The following is a 27547-nucleotide window of genomic DNA, read 5'->3' on the forward strand; positions in this document are numbered from 1 at the left end:
TTCTTCAGGCTGCTTCTCCCTCATGTGGTAACCTCTGAACTATGTTCACTTAACATCTGTTAAGTGAATAAATGAAGTTATATGTTGGGAAGGAAAGAACTGTCCTGCTCAGTGATTTCCACCTCTTGTGGCACATATGACTCAGATGTGGAATTTCCAGGAAAAAAACAAAACCCCCCAAAAGGGTGGGGAGCTTCACCCAAATCACAATTTATTACGTTGTGACCCAAGCTTGTGTACTTTAAATGATTTTAAACACAGCCAAGGTCAAGACTCACTACCGAGGTCAGGGTGGCATAAACAGATTCTGAGGATACATAGCCTTCAGCCTGTGCCGGTGGCAGACATTGGTAATCGATCTCAGGTCTCAGGAGTCTTAATTGAGCCCTGGGCAGCCATCATCAATCAATCCATCTGAGCTGTGGGAGGAGCTGAAGGGGACAGGAGCAGGGCCTGGTGCTGTAGTCCATAGAGAATGGACTTGACACTGAACCTGAACCTCTCTTGGACTTCTTCAGGGTTCTGGTCTGGAGCACCTCTTTGGGGAGCCTGACCTGGTCTCCCAGGCAGCCCCTCGTCTGCATCCACCCCCCCCTCCAGTTCACTTCCTGACACCCCAACCCATAGCAACTACACCTTTTCGGCACTGAGCCTCCTCCAGCTCAGTCCCCCCACAGCCCAGGGCCAGGCACAGCCCATGCACATCAGACTGCTCATCTCCACACAGGCCTCCACTGTGGCGTTTGGCGGAGGCTGGTGGTTCTTGCCCACCTTCCCTGGGCAGAGGGCTCCTGTCATCCCCTCTTCCACTGCCATGCCTGCTTGGTCTTCATGCACTGCCCACCTAAGCTGTTTCCCCCCTTGTCCTGGGATGCCTGGAACAAATGGCAGTGGGGCTTTCAACCCTCCTTCCAGGGAGACTTGGGCACAAGGGGCCTCTCTTCCGGCCTCCTTACCACTACGGTCTTTACCCTCCATTCTCCAGCCAGCTGAGGCCTGGGACTGCCACCCGCCATCCCAGCCGAGGAAACTGAGGCCCGCAGAACTCAGAGGCCATAGCATTAAGCTGGGTATTCCTAGACTCCCGAGCCCACCCATCCCTAGGCCTCCCCCGGGGCCTCTGACCCCAGCCCCGTCTCCTGGTCACGCCTGCCCTCTTTCCCAACAACCAGTGTGCCCAGAGCCCAAGCCGGGGACCAGGAGGGGCAGGGAGACAGGACACCAGCCCTGAAGGGAGAAGGGGGCAGCAGAGGTGAGAAGGAGGGAGACTCGTGCAAAGTATTCTTTTTTATTTTCTTAGGCCAGCTGCAGCTTCTGACCCCAAAACCTCAAAGCACTAGGGAAGGAGCAGACGTAGGGGTGAACGCAGGGACGACCCTGAGCTCCAGGGCCTGCGGTCTATCCTGAGAGGTCAGGGCTGCAGGAGGCTTAGTGGGGGGGTGGTTCCCGGCACTGGAGGGGGAGGGGCCTACCCCCGAGGTGAGAGCAAATCTCAGCAGCTACATGTGCTCAGAGCTCGGCTGGAGGACAAGTGGGAATGGCAGAAACCAGCCTCGCGCCTCAGCTGGTCAGGAGATGGGGGACCAGATAACTGGCCCCCATCCCTGGCAGCACCCACAGCAAATAGGTCTGTGTCAAAGAGTCTGTGTTTTGGGGCAGAGAAGGGGACCTTTGGGGGGCTTAAATAAATGGGCAGGAGGCGAGGGGTGCAGCGAGAACAGAGGGGGACTGTCCGGCCAGCAGGCCCCGCCTTGGGGGCTCCGAAGCAGGGCTGAACCCACACTCTGGCTTGGTGAGACTCCTCTGCGGGAAGGGAGGGAAGGTCTCACAGCCAAGGTCTCGGCCCCACCTTTCTCTCTGGGCTCACGCGCTGGAGGGGCGCGGGGGAGAGAAGACGGGGCAGGAAGACAGGTGCCAGGGGGCTGGGCGGGGCTTAGCGCAGGTCCTCCTCGTCCCCCTGGATCGTCTTCTTGATGCGGAGCAGCATGGTGGTGAGCCACTGGTCCAGTCGGGAGATGGCATCGTACTCCTTCACCTGGGACACACGGGGGCCGGAGGGGTGTCTGAGGGGCCGGTCCCACAGCTGGCCCTGGCCCTGATTCCCTCCTTGTCCCCAGTTCTAGAGTCTCTGGTCCCCAAATTCTCTATGTGTGTCCCAGCCTGCCTCCCAGAGAGGAGCAAAGGGAGGGGGTTCCCTCTAAGGCTGCCTTGGAAAGAAGAAAAGATGTCGCAGCATAAAAATGCTCTAGCTTCCTTGTTTTATGGGTGGGAAACAGGCCTGGAGATGTGAAGGCCTGTTCACAGGGACGGGGGCCAGAGGGAGAACCAGTGCCCTGTTGCCCGGCCGCAGCCCCACTCCTCCCTTCTCCTCGCTGGAGCTTCCTGACGTCCCATCCATCGTCCCAGGCAGGAGGGACTGGAGGGACCTCAGTATCTGTCATCCTGACGGGCACCCAGGAGACACCACTGGACAGACGCAGTCTACACGACTGCATTAGGACTGGAACTGGGCCCAATCGAGTTCCAGATTGTTCCAGAGAGTAAGAAAAGGGAGAAACACCTCTGTGGGGTGCTTCTACCAGGGAAGGTGGTGCTGGAAGGGGAGGCCCTTTCATGACTCGTCTCCCTCCCTCCCTGTCCCCACTGCTCACGGGAAGCACTCATTGGTGCAAAGACCTTGGCCTGGGGAACAGAGAGACAGACGTGGGTCTGCCTCCCCACTCTGCCCCCAAGAGGCCGAGGACGAGTCTCCTCACCTCACCCCCGTGTCATCATCTCTGGTATGGGGGAACACCTCCTGTACCTCTGGGGCTCCCCGTGAGAATTCAGGGGTGACTGGAGAAAGGAATTCACAGCCAGGGCTGGGCCCGGACAAAGGGTGGGATTCACAGGACAGCGTGTCTGAGAAGGGCGCTTCCCACCCCTGCCCCAGCCACTCACCGCCTCAGTGTAGCTGTCAATGTTCTGCTCTTCGTGGGCATCTAATAGTTTCTGTAAGAAGACAGCAGACAGGCAGGAGTCAGGGGCCAAGGCTGGCCTGAGGCCTGACACCAGAGCCCTATCACTGAGGCCTGATAAGACACACACCTACTCCATCTGGGGGTTGTAGGTTGGGCTGGGGGGGGGGGGAGGTCCCGTGCTGGGAGGGAGGAAGGAGCTAGTTCCACCTCTGCCTGGTGTGTGTGTGCACGTGCATGTATGTGCACGTGTGTACGTGTGCATGTGTGTATGTGTTTGTGCAAGAGATCACGCGGCCTCCTGGCTCTGCTCCCGCCTCCACCACCACCTGAGCCTTACTTCTCGCATCGAGAAAATGGAGGCCCAGACAGGAGAAGAGGAAAAACAACACACAAACAAAAGACCCTGAAGAACCGCCGTACAAACCTCGGTGACGGTGACACTGACGGTGACGGTGATAGTGACAGTAATACCCAGAGTCCCAGCCTCTGGATCCCGCCCCCCAACCGGGGTCCTGGCTGAGCCCTCCAGGCCCAGAGGCAGGGAGAGGGCGGCGGGGCGCCGGGCACTCACTTTCATCAGCGTGCACTCCCGGGAACCAGAGAAGGCGGGGAACAGCTCCTCGTACTTCTGGACAGCGAGCTGGACATCGCCAGGGTGGAAAGAAGGAAGGAAGGAAGGGGACAAGCTAATGAAGATGGGACATGGGAGCCACCGGCCTGGCAGCCAAGGGGATCTGAGCCACCTGGCCCCGAGTCAGCACTCCGCGCCCTTACCCCAGTCTCCAGTGTCACCTGGCCCTATGCCCAGCAGGCACTTCCGTCGGACTGTGCCTGGCCAAGCCTGGCCGCAGAGACAGCTTGTGGGGAACAAAGCTGCGGCGGGGAGGGAGGTCTCCCAGGCCGGCGTGCAGGGTAGGGGGCAAATGCCAGGCCGGTGCGCAGGGTAGGACGCAAATGACCGCTGCCTCGTGTGAGTCCTTCCTACGTGCCAGGGCTAGTGCTGGGTCTGTCTCACATTTAACCATCATGTGGACCCGGGGAGGGTCGAATGATAGTGACCCCCATTCTGAAAGTGGGGAAACGCACGATGACCTGCTCAGGGCACAGAGTGCGTGGGGGCGGGGACGTGAGCGGGCCCGACACCAGAGCCCGGGCTCTTACCCCAGCGGGAGCAGGGAGGCAGTGGCGCTTAGACACCCCGTGTGGCGAAGGGCAGGGCGGCGGGCAGGGTGGCTGGAGGCCCTGCGAGACTCCAGCTCCTCCCCCCGCTGTTCCCTGCCCCCTCGCCCAGCACTGACCCCTCTACCGTCGAGAAGCCCTGCAAATGGATGACATGGGCGCGCATGCTGTGGTTCAGATCATGATACTGGGAGCCAGAAAGATCTGGACTCCGGCCATGAGGCCCTGAATAAGGGTCTCTGGTCTCAGCCTCAGCATCCTCATCTGTAGGACAAGAGACAGTGACGCTGACCTCAAGGGAAGCAGGAAGGACTCAAAATGTGCCCTCGCTGAAGACCAGGCACTGCGTGAGCCAGGAGCTGGATAAATTCAAAAGTGGCAGAGACTGGGCGGGGGATGCCAGGGATGGCCACACAGCAGCGACAACACTCAGCTGACTGTCGGGGGGCCGGACGTGAGGGCGGGGCTCGCCCCCCCACTAAGGGGTCAGGCAGCGACCTAGCTCAGTGACAGCCCTGATGCTCTGAGGTGGTCACGGGGAGGCGGGGGAAGCCCTGGGCAGACCCACGGGGCCCCGGCTCACCTTGGCATTGAGCATGTCGATACAGAAGTGGCAGAGGGCTGCCTTGAAGAAGTAGTCCTTGGCGCTGTACTTGAGGAGGGGGCTGTCCATGGCGTTGGTTCCCACCTGTGGGCATGTGGAGGCGGTGCCATGAACTTGCAGCAGGCAGCCAGAGGGTCAGGGTCATGGCCAGGCACCCGGGGGCCAGTGGGGGGGCAGCATCTGTATCCTAGGTGAGGCCCTTCTAACCCGGGACCCCAAGGGCAGGGAGGCCAAGGACCAGCCCCAGGGAAGTCAGCCAGTGGTGCACAGGCAGCCAAGGCCCAGGGTTTGACAGGGGGTGGGTGCTGCCACAGGGCTGAAGCCAGGTGTCCGTGGGCCCCCTGAGGCGCCCAAGACGCTGGGGAAGAGGCGGCTCCGCTGTCAGGCTCCACGGGAGGCTGGCTCACGGTGGGCAGAGGGGCGGCAGGCTGAGGGAACATGAGAGGTGGTGCCCGCCCCCCTTCTCCGAGGCCAGCTGCCTGCCTTTCTTTTGGCCAAACCGAACCCACCAGGACAGCCTGGCCCGCCCAGCCCGCCCCACACACCCTAGGGGAGCCTGCGCACCCAAGGGACGTACCCACCCCATCCCTCCCACCCGGCTGCCTTCCTGGAGGCCCCTTGGCCACCTCTGGCCCCCTTAGGACCACTCCCTCCGGGACCCTAGGCCTCCCAGAAAGCTCCCTGCGAGAAGCATACAGAGAGAGGGCGGTGACACTGTGTGGGTTGTGGGTGGAGAAAGGTTTAGCCACTGAGGCCAGGACAGAGCGTCAGGGAGGTGATGCAAGGAGGCGGAGAGGAAGGCACGGGCGCGGGGCCCTCCCAGAGAGCAGGGCTCGGAGCCCCACCAGCCCCCACCTGCTCGTAGATGTCAATGGCCTTCTGATACTGCTCTAGCTGTGCCGCGTAACCAGCCACCTTCAGCAGACACTTGTTGGCTGAGCTGTGTGGGGTGGGCGGGGAAGACAGAGGTCAGCAGTGGCCTAGGGGCTTACTGGGGGCTGGGGAGGAGAGCCCACTGCCCCATACCTGTTGGATTCCTCCCCTTTGTAGTAGTCTGCAGACTGCTCATAGTGGGCGATGGCCTGGGGAGACACGGGGCAGGTGCAGAGGGAAAGGGGGTAGCAGTGCAGGCCTTGTACATCACAGGCCGGGCCCTGGGCCCGTTACACTAGCGCGGCCCAAGTCCCACGCCCCCTTCCAGTACTCAGACACTAGGGGACTCCCCAAGTGCACACAGCAGTGAGACGAGCCCCAGTCCAAGGGGACCGGCCGCCACAGTCCTCCCCGACCACTGGCCAGGCATGGCCGCTGACCGCCCCTCACCTTCTCAATGTCCACCAGCTCCGTCTCGTAGATCTCGGCAATGGAGATGTGGTGCTTGGCCGCGATCGTGAATCGACCCTGGGCAGGACATAGGACGGAGCTCTCTGTGATGAGTGATGGTCCCAGCACCTCACCTCAGCCCCTCCTCACCCTTCCAGGTCCCTAAAGCTGGTGGGTCGCTGCCCCTCAGCCACACCACTGAGCCAGAAGGGCACAGGCCTTCAACAGGAGGCTCCGCCGAGGCGTGGGTCTGGGCGCTGCCCCAACGGGGGTGCCCTGTCCATGTCCCTCCACATTTAGCCTCCATGTCCATCCTGTCCACAGGGACATGGGCAGACAAGGCGACACCAGAGGTAATGGTGGCATGGGTACCCAGCGGAGGGCCTGGCCTGCGGGAGCATTTGACAGATGGCCCACGGTGGTGGAAGGACCAGCCTAGAATTGCCTGGTGAGAGCTCTGGAGAAACCAGGCTGATGGTCTGCCCATCCCCGCTGCAGACGGGACAGCCCTTCTTGGCCTCCCTGGGCCATCTTCCCCCAAAGACACGCATGGCATGTCTAGGTCCTGGGTCCCTGGCGGAGCCGCCTCTGGGCCTCACCTACCATGGGGGTGGCTCCCTGGGGCAGGGGTGGGGGCTGGCCCAGGGGACCACACTCCCCCCACTCCCACTGTCCCTTGCACCTGCTCTTGGTGCTGGGGTTGGGGGACAGCAGACTGGAGCAATATGGTGAGACAGGAAGGAGCCAGGACGGGCAGCGACCCTTACCATGTCTGTGTAGATCTCGATGGCTCTCATCAAACAGTTAATGGCCTCTGAGGAGAGAAGAAAGGAAGTGAGGGGCAGAAGCGAGAAAAAGAAGTCATCTAGGCAGAAGCCAGGAGACGAGTGGGAGGCAGGGAGGACGCTCGGCGGCCTGTGGAGAACATCGGGCTCACGCGGCTACCAGGGCTGCGTTCCTGTGGCTGGGCCGGGGGGCTGAAGGGATCCCCGAGCCCCAGGGAACGTGCTCAGAGCCATGGACGGTACAGACCGTGACCTGTCATCTCGGCAACCCCAGGCACGGAACACAGGCCGACAGCCAGCCTCCCACGGGGGTTTAGAGCCAGGCCAGCGAGGGCCCCACCCACCATGACAAGAGGGGCTGGCAAGGGGGACGAGAGGCAGCCAGGCCTGACATGTGAGGGACCCCCAGGTTCCACCAGGGCTCTGGAACCTTGACACTGCCCCACACCCCCTGCACTTGTCCAGCCTCTGTCAACAACATGAGGGGAGCTGGACGTCAGGACACCCAGGCCCCTGGGGCTGTGACCTTCGTCACCGTCTTATCCACATGTGTCGGCATTCAGCAGAGCCCTCCGCTCTCGTCCCTCCCTCTGCCACCCGCCCACTCCTCAAACCACGCAGCAAACACCAGGAAGGCCCACGAGGAGAGAAATTCGGCTACCTTTGTGGTACTACCTCTTCCAAGACCTGAAATTCGGGTATGGGTTTTTTTTGTTTTTTTTTTTTGACACGTTATTTGGAGGAGAGCGAGCAGCATGAGTGGGAGGCATTTTCTAGCAGACAGAGATGAGCTCTCAGGGTGGCTTTTTTTTAAAACTCATCTCCAAGGAAAAGGTGTTGGGGGAGGTGCGGGGGGGGGGGAAGGACAGAGAGCCTGGACAGACCCAGGACACAGGCTCTAAGCTGGGCTGGGGCTGGAAGTTCATCCTGACGTCCCGGGCACCCTGCAGGCTCCTGGTCTGCCTCCAGGGCTATCCTACCCCCCCACCCCAAGTCTGCTAGGCCGGCTGGGCGGAGAGGCCATGGAGAAGGGCCGAAGCTGGTGCCTGTTCTTACAAGTCCCAAGGTCTCACTACCTGGGCGGGGCGGGGGAGGGGATATGTGAAGAGAGGCTCTCAGCCTCAGACTGGGCCTTCAGGGAGTCCACAAGCCCCCCCTCCAAATTTACATGCAAAAGGTGGGTGTCCGTGAGCACTGCTATGGGGGAGGGAGGGCCTGAAGGTTTGGTCCAATTCTGAAATTGGATGCCAGAGACCCCCCGAGATGCCAGAAACATTCAGAGAACGTACAGCATTCGGTTGGGGTTCTGAGGCTGACCGCTGGAAGCCCGGGGCTCCAGAGAAAAAAAAAATGAGATAAAGAGAAGGCAGAGAGAGAGAGAACACAGAACCCAAGTTACAGCCAGAAACGGTCTCGCTTGAACACACGCACACATTGTGCAACAGCATTTCTGAACCAGGTGACCGGCAAGGGGCTGCTTGCGACCCAGTGCTGAGGCCGGGGAGGAGCTGGCCGGTTGGGCTACAGGGGAGCGCCTCTCACCGGCGCCCCCTTCTGGAACAGCGTGGTGGTGGGGAGGCCCACCCCACACCTGTGCCTGCTCCCACTACAAGGAGCGCGGGGACAGGGAGAGGCTGCGAGTTCCTCGGAAGACAGGCTCTCTCAGTGGCTGTTCTGGTGCTGCAGGGCTGTCAGCAAGGCACGGCCCCTGGAGCAGCAGCGGGGGGTGCAGAAGATCAAACCCCCCACCCCCAGCAGCAACATGGATTCACGGGGTTAAGGCCCTCTCATTCCTGCTCCCGGCTCGGGGACAAGCGGCAAGCTGCCAGCGAACACCCCGGGGAGCGCTGGTACCCGGGACACAACCTCCAGGTACCAGGCCCCCGAGGAGGAGCAGCTAGAGCACCCCTGGATGAGATCCAGCCCAGGGTGGGGGGTGCTGCAGTCCAGAGCGGGGAAGGTGCTCGCTTAGGCTCACCGGGAGTCGTGCAACCCAGGGCCCTTGCCCTACCCGCTGGGCTCCAGCGGCCTCTGGGTCCAGCTGCTGGTTCCCACATCAAGCCTGGGACTCAGCCCTCCCAGGAACAATAGGGGCAGATGACAAAGGCCGCCAAGGAAGTGGCCTGGGTTAAAGCAAGCCCCGGCCGTGTCTGGTTCGCAGAGGCACCCAGTAGCGTGCGCACACCGCCCTAGGCCTAGCTCTCAGGTGGCTGGGGTTAGAGACCTCCCTGGCCTGAATCGCTCCAGTGTAGCGGGCAGAGACTGGGACCCCCGGGAAGCACCCACAGCCAGGGGCATTGCGGCCCCACCGCTGGCCACCCAGGGGGCAGCAGGCAGCCCCGGTCCACCATTCCAGGCAGACTGGCAGAGACAGGGCACGCCGACAGCCACCAAGTCCTCTCCCTCCATCCCGGCCAGCTCTGGCAGGCCTTCTGTGCGGGCCGGGCACCAGCGGCCTCTTGCAGGGGCAGTGGGAGGGGGCCTCCAGGACTCCTGGAGGAGGTGCTGACACAGAACAGAGGCCTTCAGGGTGGCCAAGGGGACCAGCAAGGCCCCAGGGAGCTGGCCGCCTGCCTGGGCAGCCCGGTGGGGATCTGAGCGGGCCCTCTGGCTCTGTTTTACAAGCCACATGGCCACGGGGAGGAGGCCAGGGGAGGCCGGGCCTCTGATGGGAGCCAAGGGCCACCCCTCACCAGACATCTGTCACACGCCAGGTGCTGGGCTGGCTGAGCCTGTGCTTCTCACACGTGGCCTCTGCCTTGCCAGACAAGGAAACGGAGGCCCAAAAGATGAGGCGACTGCTTGCCTGAGGTCACAGAGAAAGGGGCTGGGTCCAGACTCGGGGAGCACGCCGAGCCCCGCGTTGCATGAGCCATTACTTGGGCAGGGAGTCAGCGAGGCGGCGGTGCAGGTCACTACTCTGGGGCCCCTCCCTGCTCAGCACCAAGAACCCGGCGCTCTGGCCAAGGCACCCGCTCCGGGCCGTGCCCAGATGAGGCTCCCCTCCTCGTCACTGCTCCTCTTGCTGCCTGAAAGGTCCTTCCCACCCCAAACCCACCTCTGCCCCACCACCGCTCTCAGCTCCCAGGCAGCAAACTGCACTTGCTGATCCCGGAGAAACCAAGTTGGCCTCTGGGCCCCAGGATGGCCACGTCGGTACACGCAATGACTGCTGCCCTCCCACTCTTGTGGCACAGCTCCTGAGGCAGGGCGCCAACCCTGACCCAGGCCCTAGCACCGAGCCCACCCTTTGCAGAGCCCTGCCTCTGGCTGGAAAAGCTCAGATCAAAAGCCACCCGAGGCCCAAGGACGCAACATCACAGACGCAACATCGTGTAGCCGGGTGGGGGCCCGTCCCAGGGAAGCGCTGTGTTTGTTTGCACTTGACTCCTGCCCCAGAGACCCGTCCTTCCGGTCACTCTAGAGCAGCAGCTGAACATCACAGAGGCTAGAGTGGCAACTCCAGGAGGACCAGTTCCCCAGGGAGCAGAAGGAAGGCTGACAGTGATGGCGAGGGGCGGGGCAGGGAATGGGACAGACGTCCCTGGGTGATTCAAGGTTGGCCTGGGTCCTCCTCACATCACCCACACAGCCTGCCGTGGCTCAACCTCGCCACAAGGCCTCCCCTCTGGTCCTTGCTGAGCCTGGGCCCACCGTGTGACCCCTCAGGCCAACCTCTGGGAGACCCCTAGCTACACAGCAGGGACTGGTCAAGTCTGGGGACACAGAGACACTACTTGGTCTACCGAGACACTCAATCCCTGCCTGGAAACAACAGGTCCCTGGTGGCACTAGGGGATCGGCCAGCAAGTCCCCCGCACCGGGGCAGGAACTGGTGCTCACTGAGCCCCGCAGGCACCTTGATGCCCGGCTGCAAACTGTTCTCTCCTGGGAAGGGCAGGTCTTTGTTCCAAGATGAGGCATCTTTTTTTTTTTTCCCCTTAAAACATTCACGTATTCCCTATTCTCTTCTGAGAGAACAGTAGCAATAGATGGTCACCCAAAAAAAGCATCTTGGCTCGCTAAAATTAAAAAGTTAGCAACCTGTGTCTGGCACTGAGATGAAAAACAGAAATTAAAATTCCAGCTCCCCAAGACCCAAAATTCTGGTCCCCACTGGGCTGTGCTCCTGCGTCGGGACGAGCCCAGTGGGACAAATGGTTTTCTTGCCATGAGTCAGTCCCAAAGCGGGCTTCTCTCCCCAGCACGCCCTCGTTTTAAGTAACTTGTTCTCTGGCAACTCCCATCTTGGGCTCTGCTCTGATTTCCCCCCCACGGGGTAGGGAAGCCAGGTTAGGATAATTTCCGCTCCTTTTTCGGCAGCAACTCCTACCTGGCTGGTCTCAGAACCCCCTCCCACCCCCCTTCTGCATGTTAATTCTGACACCAGAACAGATTTTCCTCTCTCCTTGGCATGCGGTGGGTCTGCGGTGTAACTCCCACTCCCAAATGCTCCAGGCTCCGGGAGGGAAGCATCAGCTGCGTGCACAAAGCAGCAGGGGGAGGCGGAGGCTTGGAGCGGGATGCAAATGCCAGCCGGAAGGGAGCCAATCGTGAAGTTCAAGCGCAAGTGTCTCCCTGTGGGCTGGGCCGGACACCTGAGGATTCTTGGGAGAGGGCTTCGCTGGGCCCCAAGGACCCGCGGAGGCTCACCTTGGGGGTCGGCCTTCTTGAACGCGTTGCCGGCATCCACGAAGCAGGTGGCCGCGTCGTGTTTGCTCTGGAGCTGCAGGTGCAGCTGGGCTGCCTGGCAGAAAGCATTTCCGGCAGCTGGAACGAGAAAGAGCGAGCGCAGCCTGAGTGAGGCTCTGCCTGTCAGAAGCTGCCCTGACGTTGCCCCCCACAACCCTGTCCCCCTGCGAGGAGGGGGGCTCTCAGATTGGCCCCGGGGGAGCGGAGGTGAAGGCCTTGACCTCAGCCTCTTGACTCTGGCTGGGGCTGAGGCTCCTGAAGGCCCTGATGTGGACAGGGAGGGAGGAGGAAGCGGCCCCGGGGGGAAGCCCCTGAGCCCTGAGTATACAGAGAGAGAGCCAGGTGGGGGCCCGCTATGATCCCACGGCCTGAATCCCAGCCTCTGGCAGTATTTCCAGGGCCACCTGGTTCTAAAGATCTGAGGAGAAGGCCAATGGGGCTGAGAGCTACGCAGGATACAGAAACTATCCCCAGCTGACCCCAGCAGTGGCCCCGGGGGACAGCGGGAAATCAGGTGCAGGGGACAAGTGCTCCCAGGGAAGAGGGCGGTGCAGACGCCACGGGAGGCCCAGTCTGTCTTGTCCTTGGCTGCATGTGGTCTTCCTGCGCTGCTCCCAAGCCACTGCAGTCACCCGTGTCTCCTAAGCTGCCTGGCGGTTTGCCGGAAACAATGGCATCGCTTCGCCTACGGGGCTGGAGAGCAGGGGTTGGGGGTGGAAGTGTCCTGACCGGAAGCTCCAATGCCCACCGCTGTCCTCCTCTGGCCACATCGGAATCATAGACTTCCAGAGTGGGAAGGGGACGGGAGGGCCTGACCCATCCTGGGACATCAGAGCAGCAGGAAAGACAAAAGCAGCCCAGTTCCCATCACGTAGAATGTATCATCTTTAAAGGCTCAAACGTGAGTGCAGAATTTCCAGAAAAGCGGTGCCATGGGGAGAAAAATGAAACAGAGCCCAGGATTTTTGTTTGACTAGTTGGGGGTGGGGAGGAAGCAACACATTGTAGGGGCAGAGCGACACCCATGCGATCAAGAAGTAAATATTCCTTCTCTGAGGGCACCTCGTCAGCTTGGGAGCGTGAAACTATACAGGGCATGTGGCTCTGTGCACAATATATCTGGTGAAAGCTCAGGAAAAACCCTTGTAGTTTCCAGGAAACCAAAGGTGTGCTCAGGAAATGAGGTGACTCCATCTCACCCCAGGCCTCCACACTCTGCCTCCAGGGTCCCGTGCCAGGCTGTGTCTCCTTCCGGTCAGAAAGTTCCTCCCAGGGTCCCAAACCTGTCTTTGCCCGATTTCCCGGATTCAGTCTTGCTGGGGCTGGAGGCTGCATCCCGGAATCGGCCCGATGAGCTCCATGCCACGCTAGACTCTCCAAGGCCCTCAGGCGGCTCCTGGCCACCTCTTCCGGTCTCTCCCACCTCTAGGAGCCCCTGCCTGCCTGGCCGCCCCACCTCGGCCAAGAGCCAGCCCTGCTGGAGCCGGACCACAGCCCCGCAGCCAAGTCAGAGGAGTCGTAACTCTGGGCTCGCTCTGCCTGCCAACACAGGTCGTGAGCATCTCTGGAGGCGCGGGAGCTGGGAAACCCTCTCCCCAAGGATGGAGGCCCTTGCAGCAATGTGCGACACTGTCACCGTGTGTCCTCCCCCAGTTGGAGCGAGAACACACGGGAGGCTGCGGCGGGCACCTCACGGCCGCTCCGGAAGTTTGCTCCTCTGCGGACCAGGGTCCTGGCCAGCTTCCACCCCAAGGCGGGGGGGGGGGGGGGGCACTGCTCACAGCCACGACAGATGCTGCCCGGGGACACACGGCCTGCTCGAGCCGTGCCACAAACCTCAGTCCCTCCGGCTGCGGAGGGCCTGAAGCCTCACAGCGGCCGGCCGAGCACCGCGCTCCAGAGTCCGAGCTCTTGCCTTCCGAATTCTGGCTCTTGGTCCCTCACTAGGGGTGGCGCCTGAGGCCCCGGGGCTGAGTCAAGCCTCGGTTTCCCACCACAGGGATGTTAGCGGCAGCGCCCCTCACAGAGCTGCCCTGCCAGTTCCATTCAACACGCATGCTCGGCACTTGGGGTGCCCTCGATAAACGGCCGATGGTTAAGGTGACTACTGGAACCACTGGAACGTTCCCTCAGGCCTAGAATTCAGACCTGATGAAAGCACTAGGGAGGAGGTTCCAGGGTAAACTGGACATTCTGGGTTTAAGGAGAAAGCCCTCCAAGAGCTACCCCGATTCAATAATCTATTTATCCCTACAGTCCTCTTGCCAAGGCCCCGTGGCCCAAGAACCCGGGGGCTCGAAGCGAGCCGAAGGTAGGCCGGTGGGTTTCTGGTGCCACAGATGGCAGAGAGAGATGGGGGGGCAGTGAGGGTCGAGCCCCGGAGCCAGGCCCTCAGGACTGGAAGCCGAGGGAAAGGAGGAGAAAGGAGCATTGAAGGGTTCTGCAGAGGTCACATACCACTCCAGTTTTTGGCCATTTTGAACATGTTCGCGGCTCTGGTGTAGATCTCGCATGCTTCCTCTATTTTGGATGAGCCTCTGGGGAAAGAAGGGAAAAGGAGATGAGACGCAGGAGTCTGGCAGTGAGCAGCAGCCCGCATTCTGTCCTGGGGACGGTGGGTATCTGGGCCCCTGACCCCCATAAGGCCCCTGTGAAGTCCTCTGCAGCCCAGGCCTCTGCTGAAGGCTTAGGGGAGACCGAGCCGGTGGCCCCCACTCCCGCTGCACAAAGGCACGCTCACTGCAGGTGTCTGGGCAGCCGGGGGAGGCTGGGGTCATCCCCACACGGTGGGGGCGGGCGGGGGAGGGGGAAGACTTCCCAGCCTTCCTGTGAGCCCAGCCTCTGATGGCCTCTTCCACTTCTGTTCAGTGAACGCTGGTTCCCAGGCTCTATGCAAACTCCCCCCCACCCCACCAACACGTCGCAAAGCATTCTGGGGGAGAAGCCCAGCTCTGTACACCTTGTCCATCCCCCAATGCCTGAAGCCCATGCCTTGCACACTGCAGGCGTTCTGGGAAGACCTCCCAACCCTACGCGTGTGCCGTTACTATTTCAGGACAGAGCAGATAACACACAGAAAACCAGTCACTGCCTTTCTTCTCTAAGGTGGGATCTACAGAACTGGGGGGGCCAGGTGCGAGAGACAAGATTTCACATGCTCCTCCTTTGTACTGCTTGAATTTTCTTATCTTCTGCCTATTTTATCTGCTAAAATGTATTTATACAGAACATAGAAAAGATATATATAAATCGTTTTAAATATCAGGATTTACATTTGGTTCTGTGGTCCAGCAATGAGTTACATTTCTAGCACTCTACCCCAAAAAACTAATCAGAGAAGGTGTAAGAATGTTCAGTGCAGAATTATTTAAAATGACAAAACCACCTTCGAAGACCTTCTTGTGCCAGAGCAGGGGTCTGAGAGATACATAGAAGTACGTTTGAAAAAAAAATCAAATAAAGAGCACTCCGCTGGGGCAGCTTTACTCCGTCCGCCCTCCCGATCTCCAAGCCGTGCGTCGGAAGTTTGTCCGGAATTCGGGGCGCCCTTCATGTGTACCTTGTGAGTCCCCGCCATGTTTCTGTCCACCTCCAAGAATGCAACCCCGCCTCGGCTCATGAGGTCTGTGGTCTCTGCAACTGTCCAAATTCCCATGCCCACATCCACCAGTAGAAAACAACCCCACACGCTGAGTTCCACTAAATGGATTTCAGATTCTCTCTTCGCTGACATCAACGTTTTGTGTTAAATGAAGAGAAAAGAGAGGTATTTTATAACAGAACGCCACACAAATCAGGTTTCCTGTCCTCCCGCCCCCCCCCCCCAACCCGTGTTCACTGGCCCTGGAAACCAGCCAGCCAGCCCCCGCTGTGGTTATGGAGGGCCTCCGGGGTAATTCTGGAAGTTGTGTTCACAGGGCTCCTTCCGTCCGTCCGTTCCTTTGCGGCTGGTTACCAAGATCACACCAGACCCCCTAGCCACCTGCCGGGAAGATTTCACTCAGTTGGTCTGGGTGGGGCCTGGAGTCAGGCTTTTTTACACAATGGGCTCCGGGGATTCAGAGAGCTCCGGTGAGTTCAGGAGGAAAAAGCTGATCTACACCCATGGCTCACTCTTCTTTCTCTTTTTGGGAGTCAGGCTGTTTCCGTTGGTAATATGCCCCCCAGGGCAGGCTAGCTGGCCGGTGAGGACTGGAATCCCGGCCTCCAGGATCCACATCCCAGAAGGTAAAGTTCTTCTTTGGATGAAAAGTCTCTACCTTCTGGGGCTATGCTGATGCCGTCTCCCCTAGCCTCTGCTGTTCCACAGGAAGCGGTCCCCCGGGGGAGCGCACGCCTATGCTCACTCTGCTGGGTCCCGCGGTCTTCCCCGGCCCGCTTCACCCAAGCTGGGCCAACACACCTTGCACTTGGGGTTGCTGCTTGGAGTGACTTCTGTAGAACCCACTACTGGCCTTGGAGAGACAAGGAACTTGCACTGGCGGTACGGGGCCTTTGGGGCCTGGCTACAAAATCCTCTGGGGACCTTCTCTAGAACGTTCTCTGACTTAAAATAGATGGATGTGCTCACAGACCGACATCGCGTCTCCCCGTGCCGAGCTCCTCCTTCCCTTCTTTGTGAGAACAATGAAGCCCTATCCAGATTCAGCCAGTCTCTGAAAAAACTCAGGCTCCATGAGCAGAAATGGCTCGACCCACCGAGGGGCCCAAAGAGGGGTGACCAACAATGGACAGGGTCAGCCCCAGCTGGTGTGTTTCAGCTCAGTGGGACGGAGAGAACACAGCACACAAAGGCCGGCAGCTGCCAGGCTGAAATTTCTGTGATCCCGGGCCAGCCCTGCACCAGGTCAATAATTCTAACTGCGGAGTGGGAAAACCAGAGAGATTAATGTCTGCTCAGGCCTGCCTCCTCCCTCCTCTCGGGACTTGGGTCCTGGCCATTTCCATGCCAGGCAATGACAGGGGAATCTCTGGGATTCCATCATCTTCTTTAAGAGATGGAAGTGGAATTCCCAGAGGGCACAAATGACTTGCCTCGGGTCACTGGCAGATCCTGAAACAGAAGCCCACAGCCACTGACTCACCTGGGGAACAAATCTGAGCATTAACTATGTGCCAGACACTCGCACGTATTAGCAGTAAACCGAGGAGAAGGACCTGGTCCTCCGTAAACAGGAAATCAACAAGACGATTTCAGACTGAGTAAGCCCTGGAGGGACTGGGGGAGGAGGCAGCCTCTATGCACGGGCAGATCATGGCCACTGCTGTGAGGACGGAAGTTCAAGATCAGTCCCCAAAGATGACTAAGGAGCAACCGACAGAAGGAGGGAAGACCATTCCAGAGAGCGGTCACAGCATGTGCAAAGGCCCCAGGACAGCAACAGGCGCAGCCAGTTCCAGGAACAGCAGCGGGCCAGGCTGGCCACGGCGCAGGGAAGGGTAGGAAACGAGGCCGGAGAGGCAGGTGGGGAACCCCATACAGGAGGCCAGGGGAAGGGGTGAGGCCCTATTATATAACATGACAGGGAGGTTTCTGGCAGGGAGAGTGACCAGAAGGAAGAAGTCCGAGCGCAAGCACTCTACCAAGGGGCCGCCCTGCAGGATAAAGCTACAGCTGACCACAGGACTTTTCCCCCAGGTCAGGCTAGCTCCCGGAGCACCCATGAAGCGTGGCAAACTCCCTTCTGGGAAGAAACTAGCCTCCTCCAGTGCCTCCTGCAGGAGATCCAGAAAAGCTAGTTGGGCCTGCCCCTCCTGAAGAGCCCAGTGGCCGCACCAGTGACAGCTGACAGTCCCTCCCCCACAGACCTCCCCCGAGCTGCCTCTGCTTGGCTCTCCCCACCCCGCAGCCCGGGCTCCGAGTCACGCCGGGAATAAAGGGAACTGGTTTGGGCCGGCCTGCTGCAGGGCTGTCTATAATTACCCACTCAGCTCTGCTTTCTGCCCCCTCCCCGGGCGGAGGAAGCAGCCTCAGGGCTCCCAGGCACAGCCACCAACCTCCGGCGACTGCCATATGGAGAGGCGCGTGCGGTGCCAGCGATGCACAGACGGTCCGGTGGGCCCCAGGCCTGGTGGAGGGGGGTCTGCAGGGCAGAGCCGTAGCCTCCCTAGCTCCTTCCTCCACCCCCTGGGCACTTCCTGGCTCCCAGAAACATGCCACCCGGCCCTCCGGCACTCTCCTAAGGGCTGCAAAGGGCAGGCCGGATGGAGTAACTCCCACTGCAGGTCCTCGGGCCTCCCTGGGCCTCCTGTGCGTCCAGAGAGCCACAGTCACCGCCCCTCGGTCCCGTCCTTGTCCTCGGTTGGCTCTGCTTCTCCGGGCAGTGTCCTGGGTGGGGAAGAAGGGACCCTAGGGCCTATCCCGCCCTTACTGTGTCTCCTGGTTTACACACCCCCATCACGTGACTAGAACTGTTTGATAGGAGTGCCGAGTTCCTGACAGCGAAGCCCTGGCTGTCACCCCTGCTCCACCGAGGAGGAAGGTGGGTCTTGGAGGAGTTAGGGGGCCAGCCCATGCTCACACTGCCGGAAAGTGGCAAGGCCCAGAACTAGGACCCAGGCCTGGAGATCAAGTCCTGCCTTGCTTCTCACTCAGTGATCTGGAGGCGTCCTTCCCCACGTCCAAGGGTCTTCTGGAAAATGAGAAGGGGGCCACGGTCCCCACCTGCTCCAGAGTAAACAGCCAACACTGGGCCGATCTCCCTCACCCAACGGGCAGACGCTGCTCTCTGCTGGAGCCGCACGGAGCTGCCTCTAGGCAAGGGAGGGCGGCGGTAACCAGCCCCCCCACAGGGGCCCCCATCAGGGCTGCAAGCGGAAGGAACAGCAGAGAACACGAAGGGCCACCTGGCACAGGGAGCGGGCAGCCACCAGCCCTGCTCCTCTGATGACGACACTGCGCTGTCAGAGCAGAGCTGAGGGATCCCCGGGCATGTCCTCCCGCCCCCCTTTGCGAGGCTAAGCCCTTCACCACCACCGCTCCCACCCCCCTGCCGGGCTCTGCAGTGTGTACCCCTCGCCTACCCCATGGGTATGAGCTCCTGTGGGGCAGGGCCTGGGCCCCCAGAGTGCACACACAGGCCGCGGCAACAATGAAAGGATAAAGTTGTTACGTGCTAACCGCTGCATTCTGCAACCACCTCAGGTCGCTCTTGTGACATGTCTGTAATGGGCAAGAAGCAGAAACAGAATGGACTTGGGGGCCGAGAGACCTGGGCTGAGCCCAGTTTCAGGCACTGTGATAACGGCGTGACCTTGGGTTAGCCACAGCGGAGCCTCAGTTGCTTTATCTGTAGGACGGAGGCAAGGAACCCGATCTGAGAAGCGGCCCTGTGGGGATCAGAGAGAACAGAAGCGCCCAGCCTGGCACAAAGGGCAGAGCTAGGGCAGGTGCTCAAATGGCTGCTATTCAGTGAAGGAGGAGAAACACGCTCTGAGGGCTGCCAGCCACCTGGCAAGGGGAATTCTAGAGTCACGTGGGGTGGTGGAAAAAATCGGGGACTGCAACAAGGCCTGGACTCAAACGCAGGACCTTCTGTAACCCTGTTCGGGGGGTGGGGGGTGGGAGACACTGTACCTGACGGGGCTGCCGGAGGCTCTTGCAATCTCGCGGGCAGTACCTGGGAGAGTGCCCGCCACATGGCAGGTGCTCAGCCTGGCTCTTATCGGGGCTGGCAGAGAGGGCACGTTCTAGAAATGTTTACCTATTTCCAATCTCAGCGTGAGCTTTACCTCCTCTGCCCCCAGGTTGGCAAGGGGGCACCCGCCTCTGATTTCCACAGAGCCCCGGGGCTTCCAACCTCTCCAACCCTCCTTCCTACATCCTGCTGACGAGGCTTGTTTCTGGGCCACCACCTTCCCGACCGTAAGCTCGGTGGCGGGGGTCAAGCCTGCGCACAGCGGGATGGCTACTCCTCTAGCGCTCCTACGGATGCCTCTGCACCCCGACAAGATGACTTCACCGTGGCCCAGGAACTGAACGTATTTCCTTGCCTTAACAGACATTTCCGAAAGACCGCGGCCTCTCAGCTGTCCCGTCCCAAACAGGAGCACTGCAGTTCTGTACAGCCAGGTGGCAAGATCCCCTCCGTCTTGACAGGCAGAACCCTGGGACCACCACAAAATGACAGCCGGGGTACCCCAGACTCTGCATCCCCTCGGGAAGGACTCCACTCTGAGACTGGGCAAAGGCCCCCCAAGTTTTCGGCCATGGAGCCCAGCAGCTGGCAGGGAGCTCTGTCACCACAGTGCCTGCTGGACACAGGCAGGCCCGGCCGTGGGCAGGCTCTACAGGCAGAAAGGCAGTCCAAGGCGTGGCCAGAAGCTGAGGTTCCCACACCGAGCTGGGCTAAGGGCCCACCCACCCGACCTGGGCACCCATTCCTCCCCTACACAAGCCAGGCTCCAAGGCTCCTGAGGCGTGCTGGTGCCTACAGGCAGTTTAAACAGGAACTGATTGGTCCACACTCTATCTTTAGGAACCTGCTCTCGGTCTACACAACCTGCTACCATCCCTATTTCCCCGGTGCCTCCCGCCCAACTTGCAGTAACAGTATTAATAATAACAGTGAGTACTTAAACACTCACCAGGGCCAGGCGCTGTGTCCTCACCATATCACGAGCACGTTCCCAGTTACTGTTTAGGACCATCCCGTGAAGTAGGTATTACTATGATTTTCCATTCACAGACAGAGAAACTTCCTATCAACATTGGCATCCCAGCGGAAAAGAAGTTTCTGTCTTGGATTTCAGTCCGTGGGAGATGGGGGACGAAGGTGGAGGAGTCAGGGATGAGGACAAGCCCCAGGGAACACAACCACCATTTAGAGCTTGTACCATTCCTGAGGGGGCACAGTGGGGAAGTTTCTGGACCCATCTGAAGCCTCCGAGCGGGAAGGAGAAAGCGTGCCTCCCCTCCCCTTTCCAGCGGTTTCACTGTGCTTTACTCAGGAACTCTCCATCTTTTTGCTTCCAGAGAGCCGTCTGGGTTGCCCCCTCCTCATTCCCCACAGCTCCCCGTCCCAGGTGCGCCCCAGGTGCCCGTGCTCTGGGTGGGGGCCTGAGGGAGGAGGGAGCCAGAGGGAAGGGACACAAGGAGCTCTGATCTGCTAACTGGATCTGCTACTGGCTGGTACCGCCTCCCTCCTCCCTCGCGGGCTGCTGGTGCCCCAAAGCCCTCTAGTGTCCAGGAGCCCAGAAACAGGAAGAACAAAGAAGGCCCTGACATCCAAGGGTACGGGGCTGGCTATCCCACTTGGCCCTCTGACGTGACCAGAGGCCTCTCAGTCTGGAATGGTACCGCCGAGGTTTCTGAAAGGGGAGGGAAAAGCACGAGGGACGAGCTGAGCCCCAACACTCCCTCCCGCGGTCCCCGAAGCCACAAGAAAAGGCAGCTGTGAAATGCTGAATACACGAAACCCCAGCTCCAGAGGGGAGGAGGTGCCAAGAGTGGTTGCTGGCCGAGAGGAGTGTCTGGGCTGACCTGTCGCTCTCAGAGAGGCTCTGGTCAGCCCCTCTGCTCTCTGCTCCCGCCTTGCCCACTCCCCTCTCAGCACCATCTCAACCGCTTTTGGAGCTGGAAGGGTCTGGGAGGAATACACCGGCTCGCTCTCTCGAACGTTTGGAGAAAACTGCCATGTGAGGCAGGGAAGGAGGGAGAGTTATGGGGTGAGAGCCCCCTCAGACACTGAAAAGTCTGTCAACATCCTCTCTAAGTGTAGGGTCCAGAAATGGGCACGAGCCTCGGGGAGAAATGCGTGTGGCAGCAAGATAGCTCTGGGGTCAGACAGGCCCAGGTCTCCCACTTACTCGGGACCAAGGCAAGTAAACGTGTCCACCTCCACAGGGATGTTGTGAGGATGCAATGCAAGGACGCAGGGGAAGTGCCTGGCCCAGGTCTGACTCAGAATCAGAGAACTTAATAAATCTAAGCCAGTATTATGACCGTCACTGCTTTCGCTCTCCCCCACACCAGCTGCTGCAGTCCTTTCCAAAAGGCCAATGAGAGCCCTCCCAGAGTGGCCCTGTTCTGGACTGAATGTGTCCTCTCAAGACTCATGTGTCGTGTCAAGAACCCAACCTCCAAGATGATGGTATTAGGAGATGGGCGCCCTTGGGAAGTGATTAGGTCATGAGGCAAAGCCCTCCTGACTGGGATGAACGTCTTTACGAGAGAGACTCCAGAGCGCTAGTTCATCCCTTCCATCACACCTTCCACAATGACAGAACACAGTGACAAACACTCTGTCTATGAGAAAGCAGACTCTCATCAGACACGAAATCTGCCAGCACCCCGATCTTGGACTTCCAGCCTCCAAACTGTCAGAGATAAATTACCCGTTCTACAGTACTTTGTCATAGAGGCCCAGACAGAGTAAGACGGCTCCCATTAAAATCCTCAATGTTCTCCAGCACCTCGAGTCCAAGCCCTTTCTCCAGTTCATGCAGCTTTCTCTCAAGCGCCTTCACACACCTCAGACTTGGGCTCATCGCTCCCAAGATCACCTTAGCCCTGACCCCCCTGACCCCCATCGTCCAAAGTTCACTGAAACCCACTGCGATGCGCCTTGGGAAGAAGGTCAATCCGCCGGCCAGGTGTCAGTCCCGGGCCCCACCGTGCCCATCAGGGTGCCTTCAGACAGGTTCTCCTAGAACTCCAAAAGACTCCTTGACCTGGCTGCTCTCCCAGGCCGGTCCCCTTGAGGGCCTCAGACCGTGTTGGCTCCGCGCAGGTTCTCCTCCCGCCCCTTGGCCCATCTTCAGCCCGGGTTCCCTTACCGCCTCCAGACGGTGTGGCCTCGGTTTGGGTGCCCTCAGCCCGGAGCCCTCCCAACACCGCAGAATGTCTCTCCTCCAACAGTGTTGCCACTGCTGGGGTCCGCTGTCCTTAGCCTCTGTTACTACCTCCTCCCGGAATGCCCTCCGCTCTCTAGGCTCGAGCCGTGCGACCCTACCCCGCCGCTTCACGCCCTGACTCCTTCGTCCTCTCAGCGTAGGTCCCAGCCGACCCTCCGCGCGGTTCTCACCCAAAGAGGCCCGAGAAGAAGGACTGCGAGTTCTTCACTTTGCGCTCCGCCTCGGCCAGCAGCGCCATCGCCTCCGCTTCTTTCCCGGAGTTGTCCATGGCGGCCCCAAAGGTACTCAGCAAACGGCCCGACCCGGGCCCACGGGGGACTCAGCCGAGGCCCCGCCGCGATAGACAGGTCGGGGAAGCTTAGACGGCTGCGTTGACGTCGCACCGGTGCGCGCCGCCCGCAGCTCGGCACCATGTGACGTGTGCCGGCCAACCAGCGGTCCGCTAGGGAAGCGCGAGCCACGCCGGCCACGCCCTCGCCCGTCGCCGCACACCGCCCCGTGACTCAAGGCCGCCAATGAGCAACGCGATACTTCAACGCTTGCGCGTACTTCCGCGTAAGACTCTCCACTCTTCCTGGTGCGCTCCACGAAATCCCACGTGACTTGTCCAAGCCAATCGTAGTCCCCACCGTCCAAGACCCTGTCCGAGGTGCTTTTTTCTAGCTGCTGCTCCACCAATCACCAGCATCCCCCCGGGTCGGTCCGTCCCTCCCCGCGGAACATGCGCCCCCGTCAGCTGACCACTGACCCTCACGTGACAGCTCCCGGCCCCGGCCGGAAGATACGCCCCGCCTTCCTCCGGGTTTGACAGGTGTCCAGCGCGCAGCTCAGCCCCGCCTCCGCCCCTTTTCTCGCGCGGCTCTTCACTAGGAGAGGCGTCAGCGGTCAGGAAAGCGCTCTGCCTTTTCTTGCGCCCTCTGCTGACGGATACTGGAACTGGTTTGGGAAGGCCAGTAAAGTACCCAGACGGGGGAACAAAACTGAGCGAGGGCTCTCTGCATTTATTAAAAAAAAAAAAAAAAAAAAGGGCTGGACAGAGCGTGTCAAAAATTCAGACACTCAGAGCCCAGATCTTTAATACCATTCCCCAATAAAAGGAACCAGGACTCCTTGATAAGTGGCTGCTTTGAGTCTTGGGCAGGAAATTACACAGGATGAGCCTGGAGCATCTTGTAGTGCCAAAAAGGAAGTGTCTGTGTGTGTGAGAGAGACACACACAAGTGGTAGGATATGTCAGAGACACAGGAGCCAACTGGAAGAGCTCCCAATGGCCAAAGCTGGAACAATTTGAGCAACACATTAAACTAGTCCAGGATTATCGTCCACTGTATAAAACGTCCCTGATCCCACGCAGTATAAATGAATGAACGAACGAATAGACAGGGAGAATCGACAAACATTTCATGCAGAAGAGCTCTGCCTAGTTCGTGTAGACTCCTCCCTCCAGAACATGGAGCTTGGCTCCTCACTCCTGCACGTGGAGGCCCCCAGGACCTCCCTCCAGAGTGTGGTAAGAGACGGGGATGGTGGGACTGTTTCCAGTGCACAAACCTGAGAAACCCGGTCAGCCAGGTGGCTGGGGTTACCATCGACAGTGGTGAATCATACTGATAGAATGTGCTCTCAATACTGTGACATGAGTGGCACATCACTTCGGTGAAGGATGGCTCCTGACACTACCCTCTCCCCATCGAATCACAAACATCAGACAAATCCCAGCTGAGGCACATTCTTTGAAACACTTCACCAGGACGTCTCAACACTGATAAATCATTTAAAAACAAGGAAAGTCAGAGATACTGTCGCTGCTAAGAGGAGTCTATGGAGACGTGCCCACTGTATGTAATCTGGTGTCCTGGGTGGGATCCTGAAACCGAAGATGAATGTTAGGTAAAGACTAAGGAAATGTGAATAAAGTATGGGCTTTAGTTAGTAATAACATGTCAATATTGGTTCGGTAATTGTAACAGAGGTACCATACTCATCTAAGATATTAATAGGTGACGTCTGGGTGGCTCAGTTAAGCGTCTGACTCTTGGTTTCAGCTCAGGTCATGATCTCAGGGTCCTGTGATCCAGGCCCAGTTGGGCTCTGCACTCAGCAAGGAGTCTTCATGAAGAGTTCTCTCCCTCTCTGTCTGCCCCTCCCCCTGCTCAAGTTCACTCTCTCACACATAAATAAATCTTTAAAAAAATAATTGGGGGGTGGGACGCCTGGGTAGCTCAGTCGTTAAGCCGAGTCTTCGTTAAGCTAAGCTGCCTCGGCTCAGGTCATGATCCTTGTGTCCTGGGATGGAGCCCCATTTTGGGCTTCCTGCTGGATGGGGAGCCTGCTTTTCCCTCTCCAGCTCCCCTGTGTTTGTGTTTCCTCTCTCGTTCTTTCTGTCATAAATTTAAAAAAAAAAGGGGGGGGACCTGGGTGTGGGGTATATGAGAATTCTTAGTACCATTTTCACAATCTTTCTGAAGAATCTAAAAATGATTCTACTATGAAATCTTCTTTAAAAAAATTCAAGTTCCAGAGCCCTACCCCCTATCCAGAGCAATTCCAATTGTGAAAGTCGGTGGCAGGATCCAGGAATACGCATTTTCTTACAGGGCTCCCAGATGACTCAGACAACGCTGTTATTTGGGGGGTGAGGGTGGGGTTTAGCTGAGGGGGAGTAGTTCACAAGAAACCTTGGCTCTGACATTCAGAGACTCTCTTGGAACACCTTCTTGCGGTGGCTGCTGTATTCTGACCGCAGATCAGGAGGGGGTGGTGCTGGTGGTGGGGTCTGGATCACCACAGGCATTTTCGGTTCCTTGTCGGTCTGAGCGGGGCTATTATAAAAGCTCCAGTTTGTTTAACACTGTTAATTTCAGGGTGATTTGTTATGCAGCACCAGAGAACTAACAGACCGTCACCCACCCGTTAGGTCAGGGTCTTTCATTTCCAGCAGCTGAGCTTGTCCTCCTGGACAGGAAGTAAACAGTGAGAGCAGGAGGGCACTTTAAACAGTCGCTGCCCAATTCCTGTGGCGCACCCTGCAGAAAGCATCATTTATCTTTTCTCATTGAACCAGGACGTGGGGGAAGGGGGGTGGGGGGCAAGTCCTGGGCCATGTCCCCACTGTACAGACTGAGAACATGGAGGCTGAAACAGGGAAAGTGACTTGTCCAAGGTCACAAAGAAAGAAGAGTCGGGCTGTAAATTCTGGCTCCGAGGACGCCCGAGCCTGAGCCCTGTCCCTTAACCACAAGGGTCCTTAGTGCTTTAAACTCAACTTGCTCCTCTGCTCCCACTCCTGTCCTGGCTTTAAGATTTATTTAGCCACAACATGGGCCCCTGGGATGGCTCCTGACACCGCCCTCTGCCCTGACCCCCCCACCCCGGCCCCATCCCTCAGAATGCAGCACCCGCTCTGACAGACACAATCGCACCTCGAGGCAATCAGTCCTCTGAGGAATCCCTGCTCTTCCCTGTCTGACTTACTGACATCCACTCAGGCGCCAAACCCCAGAGCTGCCACGCCGGCTCTCTTACCCCACAGCCTCTGGAGGTCTGGGTGTCGGGGCAGAAAGAGGTGATTATTGCGGCTGCAGCAGCCCCCCACAGGTGCTCGTAACCTCACAGCTGAGCCCCAGGCGGGCCGCCACACATCCCGGCACCAGAGCCTGCGTGTCCCTGCGTATCTCAAATCCCCTTTCCATTCCTTTATCACCGCGACTCTCCCACTCTGACAAAGGAAGCTCTGCGAGGAGAGGGGCTCTGTTCCTCCTGCGTCCCTGTAGCCCCACTGCACAGACTGGGCTCCATGGGGCTTACACTCTATGGCAGGCGCTTGCTAAATGCTGGCTGAGCCCATGGAGCCCCTGGCTTCTCTCCTCTGGGACGGGGGTTCCGCGGACTCATCTCCGCGGCTCCAGTGAGTAGCAGGAGCTCAAAAGCCTTTGTCAGATCAACAGGCCAGGGAAGCCAGAAGACAGCTGCTCAAGAACCCAATTTAATAAGATTTACAAGTCGACACGTACAAAAAAAACCTAACAATGTACAAGTCATTGCAAGACTAGGGACTGAATCTGGACCGCAGAGAGACTCCCTGGAGAGGGGCCCCACGTGTTGGAGATCTGAAGGTATCTTCCCACTGATTCGCTACGTCTTGGCCTTATCGAACAAATGTAACCAAACCCCAAACCTGAGGCGAAGATTTAAGAGCTACCCAGATCTACCTCGTTCCCTCCCCAAGGCTCCCTGCTCTCCAAGGAGTGGAACTGAAAGAAGGGGAGAGACTAATTAAAACCTAAAGAGAACGGAGCCTCTGGCACCAGCCGACAGCGGTCTGACGACTGGGAGCTCCTCCTGCCGACTTCTAGCCAAATCGCCACCGTGTTTCCGTGCCGGGCTGGCCAGGGAGGGACAGTAAGGATGGGGGGAAGGCAGAGGGGTGCCCCCAATCCCCTGGAGAGGCCGAGGGCATAGGTGACGAAGCTGGAGGCCCCCATCCAGACTTGCGGCCTCGTCCTAGCCCCCGCCCCCGCCCCAGTCACCACTGCAGGGGGCCGATGTCAGCCCCTATCTCCTCCTCCTCCTCCTCTTCCTCCTTCAGCTGGAAGGGCTTCACGGGCCACTTCACCCTGACGATGGGCTCCACATGGTCCTGAAGCCGGTGGCGCTTCATGTGGGCATTTCGACTCTTGATTTTGTCGAACACCCTGAGGAGTCACCAGAACGACACAGGTCAGAGTGGGGTGGGGGATGGGGGGTGGGGGGCGGGTGGCCCAAGGGCAGCTGCCAGGAGAGGGGGGCGAGGGGGGGAAAAAGGAGGTGGTGTGGGCGCATCCAGGGACAGGGCTGGCACCTCTCACATTCTCTGCAGGGAAAGACACCCTGGCCCTCCACGCTCCCCGGTGGCTCAGGGGTCCGCTTGGGGCCGGCATTGGGGCTGGAGTTGAGAATGGACTCCCTCCTGTAACTCTTGGTCTTTATCTTGAACTCAGGAGTAGGACGGTGGCTGGGTCTCTCCCGAGGGCTGCAAGTGACCTGCAGAGGGGCAGAAACGACGACGGAAGGGTGCCAACCCTCTACCCTTCTCAGGGAGCCGCTCGGCCTGGCAGGGAAGCCCTTCCCAGCGGGCGTTCTTCCCCCTTCCCTGACGTGGGACGGGCAGC

The 27547-nt window shown here is 59.3% G+C and overlaps 2 protein-coding genes across 4 annotated transcripts in view; both read right to left on the reverse strand.

Annotated features, from left to right (window-relative positions):
- Positions 1-1274: 1274 nt before the first annotated feature.
- On the reverse strand, positions 1275-22819 carry NAPA (NSF attachment protein alpha). Of its 2 annotated transcripts, none has more exons than XM_080828850.1 (11): positions 22568-22819; positions 14001-14080; positions 11505-11621; positions 6834-6880; positions 6067-6144; positions 5770-5825; positions 5599-5683; positions 4723-4827; positions 3532-3600; positions 2941-2991; positions 1275-2035 (listed from the first exon to the last, which is right to left on the reverse strand). In XM_080828850.1, the coding sequence occupies exons 1-11, from the start codon at positions 22663-22665 to the stop codon at positions 1934-1936; spliced, it is 888 nt and encodes a 295-aa protein (XP_080684976.1). In that variant the 5' UTR covers positions 22666-22819; the 3' UTR covers positions 1275-1933. The 2 variants fall into 2 exon arrangements, with proteins under 2 accessions (XP_080684976.1, XP_080684977.1); XM_080828851.1 differs by lacking the exon at positions 22568-22819 and adding an exon at positions 17541-17933.
- Positions 22820-26922: 4103 nt separating this feature from the next.
- Positions 26923-27547, reverse strand: part of ZNF541 (zinc finger protein 541) — a gene marked incomplete at both ends in the record, with an annotated part of 30329 nt that continues 29704 nt past the window's right edge. For both annotated transcript variants that reach the window (XM_080829063.1, XM_080829062.1), the window contains 2 exons: positions 26923-27091; positions 27238-27419. In XM_080829063.1, the coding sequence (XP_080685189.1) occupies positions 26923-27091; positions 27238-27419 (351 nt within the window). The remainder of the gene's footprint in view (positions 27092-27237; positions 27420-27547) is intronic.

Source organism: Martes martes (genome assembly GCF_963455335.1).
Source record: "Martes martes genome assembly, chromosome: 17".
NCBI classification, from domain to species: Eukaryota; Metazoa; Chordata; class Mammalia; order Carnivora; family Mustelidae; genus Martes; species Martes martes.